Source organism: Biomphalaria glabrata, chromosome 7, assembly GCF_947242115.1.
Source record: "Biomphalaria glabrata chromosome 7, xgBioGlab47.1, whole genome shotgun sequence".
Lineage (NCBI taxonomy): Eukaryota > Metazoa > Mollusca > Gastropoda > Planorbidae > Biomphalaria > Biomphalaria glabrata.
The window spans coordinates 2991693-3003528 of record NC_074717.1 but is presented as its reverse complement, the minus strand read 5'-3'; the positions used below and the strand labels follow the sequence as shown (position 1 = coordinate 3003528).

Here is an 11836-nt window from a genome sequence, read left to right as displayed (position 1 = left end):
TCACTTCATCCCCAGTCACTTCATCCCCAGTCACTTCATCCCCAGTCACTTCATTCCCCGTCATTTCATCCCCAGTCACTTCATCCCCAGTCACTTCATGTCGCGCTCTGCCTGAATGACTATCGGGACAAGGATTTGAAAGAGAGAGAACTAGTTCGTGTGCAACGTTAGGGCTGTCCTTGTACTGGGGCAAGGCGACCTTAAAACTCACTGCCCGCTTCCTGTCATGTAATCTAAGGGAGTAATTCTCAGCTATGGTTCGCTTCCAATGGGGTTTTAGATACGGTCATTTCATCATTTGATCATTTTATCTAACAAACAGTAATTGTAAAAATCGTAAAATAAACAATATTTTCATGTTTATTTACATGACAAAAAGTGTCATGCATTAGATAAGAATAAAATTAAATGTCATTAAAAATCTATTTTTAAAAAAAAAAAAGCAACATGGATTTCTATACAGGTCAAGAGGTCATGTTAAAAAAAAAGTGCTGCTGTGTTCTATCAAAATTTAGATTAGATCGACGCCTATTGGCAGAAAGAGAGAGGATCACACCCTACATATTTATATGCAAAGTTATTTCCATACATACCTTTATAGGGCAACACTGCGGAAGAGAAACATTCATAAAAACATTAATTGTAGAAACATAGAATTTTGTGACATCATTTGTGACGCCATGATAGTTTCAAGTTTTACGTTAAGTTTTTATTATATTATGTCTATAGTGGACATTTTACAGAATAGTAAGTTTATTTTATACATACTTAGTCTTTCGTCTTCTGCAGAAAAGAAAAAAAATTAATTTATAAAAGCATTTTACATGTTCCAATCGTATTCGTAACAAAAAGTTTACGTATTTTACGTTAACTCTTTCTCTCCTAATCGACGATACCATCGTTGATTTTGACCTCATTAAATTGTTAAATTTTTTTTTTTAATTGGCTTTGAATTATATAAAAAGAGCATGCATGTCCCTTTAATTCTATACCAAATAAAAACATCTTCTGAAAACAAACGACAAAGCTATTGAAGCCCAATCATAACTGGGGAGTGAAATAGTAATAATCAAATGAACAATTCCTTCAAAACGTGGGAAAATAATTACGGAGAGAAAGAGTTAAGATATATATATATATATATACTATGAAAGCTAATAAAAATGCGATTATACCTTATTTTAAATTGAAATTCTAATTTGATCTTTTCCATCGAAAAGCCATATAGTTATATATATATATGTATGTATATGCCTCTTTCTGTCTTGGAAGACAATGGATGCGCCCAGGTGAGTCACTACCGTTGGTTTTGTCTTGAGACGGGGCAGAATCTGGAGTGACTGATCAAGCCAATTTTGGAGCGTCAAATTCTGCCTCAGTTCGTGTATATAGGCCTAAATACATCTGTCCTAGGGCTAAATCTGTCCTAGGGCTAGCTGACAGGGCAGCTTTATTTTTTTTTTCTCTTGACTGATGCAGCTTTGTTTCTTAAGCACTCGGCGAAGTTCGTACCAGCAAGTACAGTCTGACACCATGCTGTCCGGCCATGGGCTATCTCCTCCCACATATTTTGTTTGAGGCCAGTGGTTCTCATGTCTCGCTTACAGACATCTCTTCTTCCATCCGGCACGCGTGTGACATGTCCGAGCCAGCGTAGTCATGTCTGTGTAAGGAGAGCATAGATTCTGTGCATATTGGCCTATTTCAAAACGTCCTGGTTGGAGATATGATTGGAGGCGCGGTGGCTGAGCGGTAAAGCGCCCTCGTTAACTGTAGGCAACAGAAACAGATGACCTTTACATCATCTGCCCTATAGACCACAAGGTCTGACATGTGAACTTTACTTTACTATATATATATATATATATATATATATATATATATATATATATATATATATATATGCAATCTTTGATACACAGCTGCGGTCAAAGGTTAGACATCTGTAAACTATAAATATTAAGTATTGTAAAAGTTGCTTACCCAACCGTGCAGCTTCTATTGCTTTCCTCTTTTCTTCAGCTAGTGCCATTTCTTTTCTCTCCTTTTCGGAAATCCAATCGAAGTCTTTCAGTTGGTTGGCTTCGATTTTTGCGAGCACATCTGCAAATAGAAACATCATCATCATTAAACTCTATTAAGAGTGAGGGCTTGAGAGGCTTAAATCCTCTCTTGCAAAAGCCCTGGACAGAAACCCTGCTGTCTTGCGTAGTGCATACATGTCACCATACAGGTCGAGAATTTTTGGTTTCTCAGACCTGTTGAGACAAAGATCAGCAATTCAGGGGGAGATCAGCAAGTCAGGGGGCATAAGTACAGTCTTTCTTTATAGCCCAAATAAAAAAAAGCAAAAAAATACAGATACATTCACTTTTTTTTCTGATATGATTTAACAATGCGAATTTATTAAGAATTTTAGGCTTTTTTTTCACACTTGTGTTGGTGAGAACAAATGGTTTTGTTCTTTATTTACCTAGTTAGCGTGTAAAAAAGGTAAAAGGTATTGATTACCTTTAGATCTCTCTCTGTATATATGTAGAATGTAAGTGGTATGTATTTATGTTTTATCACGAATCGATATTTTGACCTCATTTTGTTTTATACTAGAAAAGGGTCAGGCCAAAGAAAATCACAACATTCAGTGCGTGTCAATTATAATTGACCAGAGAAAGAGGTCAGAAAGAAAGTCGCCAAGGTCAGTTTCTCGAAGGCGATAGCTCATAGAAATATTTGGAATACACTTTTCTACGATTCTAGAAAAGACGACTTTAAAAAAAGTTAAATATTTGGGAAAGTGAGTTAGTGGAGATGTGGTAGTTCCTTGAGAAGTTGTAGTTCCTTGAGAAGTTGTAGTTCCTTGAGAAGTTGTAGTTCCTTAAGAAGTGGTAGTTCCTTGAGATGTTGTAGTTCCTTGAGAAGTGGTAGTTCCTTGAGAAGTGGTAGTTCCTTGAGATGTTGTAGTTCCTTGAGAAGTTGTTGTTCCTTGAGAAGTGGTAGTTCATTGAGAAGTTGTAGTTCCTTGAGAAGTTGTAGTTCCTTGAGAAGTGGTAGTTCCTTGAGATGTTGTAGTTCCTTGAGAAGTGGTAGTTCCTTGAGAAATGGTAGTTCCTTGAGAAGTTGTAGTTCCTTGAGAAGTTGTAGTTCCTTGAGAAGTTGTAGTTCCTTGAGAAGTTGTAGTTCCTTGAGAAGTTGTAGTTCCTTGAGATGTTGTAGTTGTGGTAGTTCCTTGAGAAGTTGTAGTTCCTTGAGAAGTTGTAGTTCCTTGAGATATTGTAGTTCATTGAGAAGTTATAGTTCTTTAACATGTGATAGTTTCTTGAGAAGTTATAGTTCATTGAGAAGTTGTAGTTCCTTGAGAAGTTATAGTTCTTTGAGAAGTTGTAGTCCCTTGAGAAGTCGTAGTTCTATGAGAAGTGATAGTTCCTTGAGATGTTGTAGTTCCTTGAGATGTTGTAGTTTCTTGAGAAGTTGTAGTTCCTCGAGATGTTGTAACATGTGGTAGTTCCTTGAGAAGTTGTAGTTCCTTGAGAAGTTGCAGTTTCTTGAGAAGTTGTAGTTCCTTGAGAAGTTATAGTTCTTTGAGAAGTTGTAGTCCCTTGAGAAGTCGTAGTTCTATGAGAAGTGATAGTTCCTTGAGATGTTGTAGTTCCTTGAGATGTTGTAGTTTCTTGAGAAGTTGTAGTTCCTCGAGATGTTGTAACATGTGGTAGTTCCTTGAGAAGTTGTAGTTATTTGAGATGTTGTAGTTGTGGTAGTTTCTTGAGAAGTTGTAGTTCCTTGAGAAGTTGTAGTTCCTTGAGAAGTTGCAGTTTCTTGAGAAGTTGTAGTTCCTTGAGAAGTTGTAGTTCCTTGAGAAGTTGTAGTTCCTTAAGTTGCTGCAGGCCCTCGAGTTGTCAATACTCAAGATAAAGACAAATAGTTTAATTATATCAGTACTAAGTTTTTTCAGTATTAAGTTGTGTCATTATAAAGTTGTCCAAGTATCTGTTGTAGTAGTGTATTTAAATTAATCTATAAAAGTTTTCATAGACATATCAATACGTATTAATCCAGTTTCATACATACCTTCTAATCTTTTTTCTGAAAAAAAGTAAATAAATAAATAAATATACACTAAATAAAATTTAACGATCTGATATAAACTTTTCACATGGAAATAACCAGTGAGTCTGGCGTGAATGTATATTTTGGTTTTCTATAGTTATCATGTTGAGGCTGTTTTTTTGTTTTTTTTGGTGTAATTCACAAATTTGTAAGACAAATTTCCATATGGATAGAAAAGAGTATTATTATTATTATTCAAACAGCAACTTACTTTCCAGAAGCTCTTTCGTCATTTTCTCCAACAACTGATTTATTTCATAGTTCAGTGATATATATTTCCGGTGATTTAGAATAGCATCTTTATATCCCTCGATGTTATGCTGTGCGAATTTCAAATCCGCCAGTTCCTCTTCTAGCCATTGCATTTCCGTCGCATACAATTTTTGTTGACACCCATCGGTCCTATGAGCTAATGATAGAAGCAAGTAAATACTGTTATAATAATGTGATTGAAACATTCTTTCTTTATTTAAATAACTCACATTCAAATGCACCAGACTCAACTCCAGCGCATGCTGATGGGAATCATTCGAAAAATTCATGCTGAGTTCCGTCATCAATTAAAAATAAATAAAATTATCATGGTTTTTGTTTTGGTGTAATGCACAAACTGTAAGACAAATTTCTATATGGATACAAAAAGACTATTATTATTATTAAAATAGTAGCTTACTTTCTAGTAGCCCTTTAGTCATTTTCTCCACCAATTGACTTATTTGATAGTGCATTGAACTATATTTATGGTAATTTACTATGGCATTTCTATATCCTTTAATGTTAAGCTTTGCAAATTTCAAATCCGCCAGTTCCTCTTCTAACCATTAGAAGTAGGTAATAACTACTGTAATACTAATGTTATAATAAAATAGATTTTTTTAAAAAATAAATCACATTTAAATGCACCAGACTCATCTCCAGCGCATGGGAACCAATATGCAAGACATGCATTTTTTTCACTGTTTCCTAGTCGATGGAACACTAAACTAAAGAAAACCAATTTTCAGACATTTTTTTCTTGAGGCTTTGAATAAGAGATTGACCCTTTACAAAACAATTAGGTCAATTAGATACTCATTATAAGACATCAGTTAGGCCAGATTCACATTTATCTTCATATTCACTTTCACCCATCCGGTGGTCTGCTAGACCGTTGGGGCACCACACAGGATCTGTCAACCTTTCTTCTTCATTATTCTCTGTCATTTACCTTTGATAGAATTTTATTCTGATATTCTTTCTGAAAATATTGAAACCTGCCTTTTTACCTGCCTAAGAGGACCACTTCTGATATAATTTAATTCTGATATTCTTCTGAAAATATTGAAACCTTTTTTTTTACCTGCTTGGGTGGACCACTCCGAGGGCCGATTTTGATTTTGTCTTTCCACACAAACTGTCTTTGTAATATTGGGGTTTTTTGGACCTAAAATTATTTGGTTTGTAGAATGTTTTTGCTAATCAGAGTCTAAGAGAAACGTTTTTCCTCCATTTCAATTAATGTTTCTTGCCTGGTCAGCTTCTAAAAGATTGAAATATAGAACCTCTAAAGATGTGTCTATATATATATATATATATATATATATATATATATATATAGAGAGAGAGAGAGAGAGAGAGAGAGAGAGAGAGAGAGAGAGAGAGAGAAATTGTTGATCACTTTTGCTATCTTGGCTCCATCATATTCAACTCTACTGGATAAAGACTTTAACAACATGATAGTCAAAGCAATGGCCACCATGTCACGGTTGCAGAAAAGAGTGTGGGACAACATATTGCTGACTAACAATACTAAAGCCTTAGTCTACCGGCCCTGTGTGATGAGCAATAAGCTATATGGAATTGAAACATGGTCAAACTTCTCATGGCAGGAAAAAAAAAGCTAAATGTCTTCCACCTCCGATGCCTAAGGCGGACCTTTAAAATAAGGTGGCAAGATAAGATAACCAATGAGGAAGTGCTACAAAGAGCAGGGTGCCAGGACATCCGCTGTTTATGTTAGTATATTTGATATCCCCCATAAAAAGCATCATATCAAGTTTTTTGGCAGTTTTTGCCGCGTCATATTTCGTCATTTGTATCACTACGCGGCACATGAAAGAGTACGCGCGATGTTATGAATAGAGTTGAAAATTAATGTTAACACGGCTAAAGCTTGTGACATTTATAGCGAATTTAAGTATACATGTTTTTGAAACACAAATTTGAAAGCTAATTTTCATTAAATAATGAAAAGAATAGACACTATTTTGTATGTTATGTGTAAATGTGTAAGCGTACAGTATATCTTGAACATAGAATTAGATTTAGCTTTGGCGAATGACAACATTTCGAGAAGTCTGTTATGTTTTACATATTTCGGTGTTCCTTCAGAGTTGAAGATGATTTGCAGGACAACGGGGAATGGGAACGGGCAGGGTTGAAACCCCAGAACCATCAATAAGTCCGAACGACAGTCCAGCGCGCAAATCGCTAGACCAGGCAGCCATCTGCTCTGCGAATGCGTGACCTTTCGGTCTTGTCTCATGTAAACATGGCTAGATGACATAGTCATAGACATAAATAAATATAGACTGGCCGAAGGAAGTAACTTCATGTAACTTGAAAACATGTATATCTATTGTATTGGGATTTCCGAATTATGAAAAATTGCATGATCTTCATTCTTAGAGATAAAAAAAAAACCACTATTGAAAATAATGTAGTACTTATATAGGTTATGGCTGAAATAGATATGAATACTTAACTTTTATACTGCTCATAATTGCCGTATAATAAAGTACACAAAATTGCAAGTCACAAATTTTCGTTTTATAAAACTCTTTAATCTGCCAGGCTATATTTATTTATGTCTATGGACATAGATTAGTGAAGTTGTAATACTTTCATAGAATTTGGCAAATTTTTTTTTCAAAGTCTTCAGTTTGTTTTAGTTCTACTATACATATGTTTTGTTGAAATTCAAAATTGACCAAACGGTTTTTATTTTTATTCAGGGGACATGCTTACATAGATGCATATATATACCTTACTTTCTGCTTTATATAATATATATATATATATATATATATATATATATATATATATATATATATATATATCAAGTTGTATGTAAAGAAAAAAAAAAGTAAAGTTCCTCTTTCAGACCTTATGGTCTATAGGGCAGATGACGTAAATGTCATCTGTTTCTGTGGCCTACGGTTAACAGGGGTGTCATGTGGCCAGCACAACGACCAACCGCCTTTACTTTTCCCTAACTAATGCCAGGTACCCATTAGAGCTGGGTGGACTCAGAGGCGCCCGAAGATCCCGAAATTAAAAATCCCAGTCTTCACCAGGATTCGAACCCCGGTACCCGGTTCGGAAGCCAAGCGCTTTACCGCTCAGCCACCGCGCCTCAAGTTGTATGTAGCTTTTTATAAAACATCCGGTGTAGATTACAAAATACAATAAAATCCTGATAAAAATCATAACAGACCTACCAAAAGAAATGATGAAAAGAAACAGGAGTAACACACTTTTGGCTACCATTTTGTAGATATGATTCAACTGTGTCGACTTGAATCAATGTAGTGTTTGAAACAGGTTGTCTTCAAAAAGCTTTCTCGTGACAAGTAATTATCGCAGACGTTGATTTGTAATCGAATCTTGTGATCATCTCAGAGCAGAGACGTATACACGCAATGTGCTCTGGGATATAGATCTATACACATACAGTACATATATATTTATATCATTGGTACTTACAACACACAAACAACTTGCACACTGCTGAATAAACAAAATTTCACACACAGCCAGCGCTTGATTTATTGCGCTATAATGTATTTCTTGGTGACGAGGAATTATCTTGAAACACTCTAAGTGGGTGACCCGACAAAATAGCGCCGAAAAAAATAGTGCCTACATATAAATATAAATAAATAAATAAATTTATACCAATTGTTATGGTTTACTGAGTGTTTGAATTAGGGTTTGGACAAAAATCGCCCACGTGACTCAAAAGTTCTGGATCCGCTAGTGGCAACGTTCTGTTGCATGCCGGTAGTCGTTCCTTTACCTTTGACTTATGGTCATTGCTGGCATGTATCCCAGGCTTCCTAAATATTTCAACGGTTCTACGTTATTATTCTACGTTAGTCTAGTTTCATTATGCTGCCAGATTTATTTTTTCTTATCATTAGAACATACTTGGATTTATTGTCATTTATTTCGAGTCCTGCTTATCAAGATGCTTCTTCCAGTTGTGTGAAAGCTCCAGCAATGTCAGACGTGTCCTTACCCGATAAGTCTTATCTCATCTGCATATGGGAAGCGTGGTCGAGAGTCCAAGTGCGCTTGAACTTGGCTTGGCTTGGCTACCTAGAAAGGGGCTCGAGGTTCGACACCCGAATCGGGCAGAGTTGTGTTTACTGAGCGCCTAAAGACAGCACGGAAAACCAACTCCTAGATACCCCCTCCCCCCGCACTGGTCCACAAATGAGATTGGACCAAAAACGCTCTGAGCATCATATAAGCATGAAAGTAGCGCTATATAAAAGCTATAATAATAATATGCGTTGGCTTCATATAGTTGCTGTTGGTCGCGGTTCTATGTTTTTCTCTTCTGAAGTAGCTAGTGATTGTTCCCCTTGTGTTTATTATTGTGTGCATGCATGTGTGTCGGTTAAGCTTGGTCACCTTTGGACAGGGTCTGAAAAAGATAGTCTTAGTTCGATTCTTAAAAGAATAGGTTCTTGGAATTTTATAAGAAGAATATATGTAAAGAGCTAAAAGCGTTGGGTATTTACTATACTTTTTAGACATGTGAGCTATTAGTAAGGAGTATAATATTGTTACTATCTTCACTATCAGGCCTTCTGTAAACACTGCTTAACAACACAGCACATCCAACACAAGAACTTGACAATAAAAGTCTCAATAAACAATGTGGCGTTTTAATGATAAATACATTAACCGCCAATACAACACAATTGGATACACTAACTATAAATGCTTTGCTACACAACAGAACTACATATTTAAACACTATAAGTCTCTCTCTCTGTCTAATTCTAGACTCGTACAGCTACATTTTGTACCACATGGTCCTTACTGCCTGGCTGTCCTAGACTCAACTGTCTTTTCTTTATACGCTGTCTCTGGACTGTAAAGGCTTTCGGTCACATGACCATAATACTGGTCATATTAGCCGTTGACCCGTGTGATTGGCCTGATTCGTGTGTGACACTAGGCCGCACACACATTAACTCTTTCAATCCGCCACTGGAGTTACTACGATATGTTTTCAAAGACTTAGCATATTCCTAACTATGCTGAGGAACTGTCAAACAAAATCATTTTTCTTCATTCTATGTCTTGGTTGTTTCGGTTTAAGATTTATAAATTCACAGCTGTTTGAAAAATAAAATCAGTTACTAAAAGCTTTTTAACATCAGTAACTTTTCTGTTAATTACACAGGGATAATAACAACTTTATAAAGGGGATCTTTTCAAAGTAGACATAAAAGAGAAAAGGTCTCTAAATATTGTCATGTAGAAAAGCAAATGTCACAAAAAGCAAAATCTGAATAAAATTTGCTTGGAATATCTGAGATATATTTGCGCCAATGACGAGTCGCCCCATTTTAAAATTAAGATACCTTTATACCGGTACAGCAGTCGTGCAAACTTAATTTTTTATTCGCTTTACCAAATACATTGTTAACTCAGTTACAAAGTTTATATCAACTCACTCTGTCTGTTTGGTCAAATGTTAGTATACGTTATTTCTCCGGATAACTAGATGCTTACGAACATTGAAAACTACAATTTGAGAGAGTATGAATATGGAGATCTTTGACCAACTAATCACTAATGAATGAAGATATGGACCAACTATACGTGTATAGTCATCACTTTAAATGTTTATCTCAGTGATGCCTAAATTACTGTCCGAGGGTCGGATCTGGCCCACCGAAACGTCAATAGAAAATCCCACCCCCGTTTTTTTTCAAACAAAAAAGTTTGAAAAATGTATGGTACCATGACATTTAAAATATGTAGGTTTATGAAATGGGAGAGCCAAATAAACTACAAGTGGACTCAGAATTTAAAACCTACCAGAAAAAGTGAAGGGATTGTTAGTTTTTTGGGAAACAGGATAATAAGCCAACATATTTGTTTTGTTAAGTGTGGCTGCTACAAAGTACAACATATAGACGGATTATAACATCAGGCTAGTAGAATACAACCAGATTGACTGCTTTTATTAAGTTTGAATGATTTCTCTGGCATTAGACAGTTTGAAGGTTTTATCACTATTATATTTCACTGCTATTATAAAGTATAATTTTTTGTACTGCTTCTATAAAGTTTAAATTATTTCCTCCTATTACAAAGTTTAAATGTTTCACCGCTATAATAAAGTATGAATGTTTTACCGCTATTAAATAAATAAATAAATAAATAAATATATATATATATATATATATATATATATATATAGTTCGCCCTTCGTGGTTCAATGATGACCACTTTGTCATCCAGGGGGCTGAGGGCTTTGCACTGGGGTTTTGTGTCTCCTCATGCTGCTGGTGAGACATATGTGAGCCCGGAATGTTCGGCTGCACACTGGGCAGGTTATTCCAGCAGGAGCTATTGTCATTGGCCTTGCTTTTCTTCTCTGGCGTTTTTCTTCTGCCAGCGTGGTTCTCTTTTCCTCAGCAATCTGTGCACCAGTTTTCACAGCGCGACGCCATGATGCTCTGTCATGTGCCTCTGTCTACCAGGTGGCTGAGTCTATGCTGTTATAAAATATGAATGTATCACCGCTATAATAAAGTATGAATGTTTCACTGAAGGATATTTCACTTCTTATACATCTCTTATGGGTACCTGACAATAGTTGTAGAGTACTGTTTAAGTAATTGTTTTAGATCACCAGTAGCATACAAGATTAGATCTCCAGTAGCATACAAGATTACATCTTCAGTAGTATACAAGATTAGATCACCAGTAGCATACAAGATTAGATCGCCAGTAGCATACAAGATTAGATCACCAGTAGCATACAAGATTAGATCACCAGTAGCATACAAGATTAGATCACCAGTAGCATACAAGATTAGATCACCAGTAGCATACAAGATTAGATCACCAGTAGCATACAAGATTAGATCACCAGTAACATACAAGATTAGATCACCAGTAGCATACAAAACTAGATCATCAGTAGCATACAAGATTAGATCACCAGTAGCATGCAAGATTAGATCATCAGTAACATACAAAACTAGATCACCAGTAGCATACAAAACTAGATCATCAGTAGCATACAAGAACATGGAAGCTGTAAGGGAAGGTGTCGTTTTTATGTTAAGGTAATCTATTTCTGTGGTCCACAGTTAACGAGAGTGTTATGTAACTATCATAACGACCAACGCCTTTTTTTCCCCCAAATAAAGTCAGGTACCATTAGAGCTACCAGGACTCAGAGGCAATCTCAAGATCCCGAAATAAAAAAATCTCAGTCCTCACCAGGATTCAAGCCTGGGACTCCTCGGATCGCAAGCCAAGCTTTACCACTCAGCCATCGCGCCTCCTCCCACGTGAATATAATATTTACACTAATTCATGGGATGTAGGAAGTTTATCCAAAACTAACGTCTGAAGCTCTCACTACATTGAAGAGACACCAAGCTGAAGCACTCAATCTAGATGCTCGTCTGCGAAGCGATTTCGCCACATTGGTTTT

The 11836-nt window shown here is 36.0% G+C and overlaps 1 protein-coding gene across 1 annotated transcript; it reads right to left on the bottom strand.

Moving 5' to 3' along the window:
- Nucleotides 1-294: 294 nt before the first annotated feature.
- On the bottom strand, nucleotides 295-7686 carry LOC106067794 (uncharacterized). The gene is made up of 6 exons (XM_056035775.1): nucleotides 7584-7686; nucleotides 4316-4513; nucleotides 1984-2103; nucleotides 769-783; nucleotides 594-608; nucleotides 295-311 (listed from the first exon to the last, which is right to left on the bottom strand). The coding sequence occupies exons 1-6, from the start codon at nucleotides 7630-7632 to the stop codon at nucleotides 295-297; spliced, it is 414 nt and encodes a 137-aa protein (XP_055891750.1). The 5' UTR covers nucleotides 7633-7686.
- Nucleotides 7687-11836: the final 4150 nt, after the last annotated feature.

What these genes read in the sequence shown, in the direction of transcription:
- LOC106067794 (XM_056035775.1), bottom strand. Translation starts at nt 7,632, where the DNA reads ATGGTAGCCAAAAGTGTGTTACTCCTGTTTCTTTTCATCATTTCTTTT. An exon ending in TCTTTTCATCATTTCTTTTG is followed by an intron (nt 4,514 to 7,583) that starts GTAGGTCTGTTA and finishes TTCTATCATTAG; the next exon opens with CTCATAGGACCGATGGGTGT. An exon ending in GACGAAAGAGCTTCTGGAAA is followed by an intron (nt 2,104 to 4,315) that starts GTAAGTTGCTGT and finishes TTCTATTTGCAG; the next exon opens with ATGTGCTCGCAAAAATCGAA.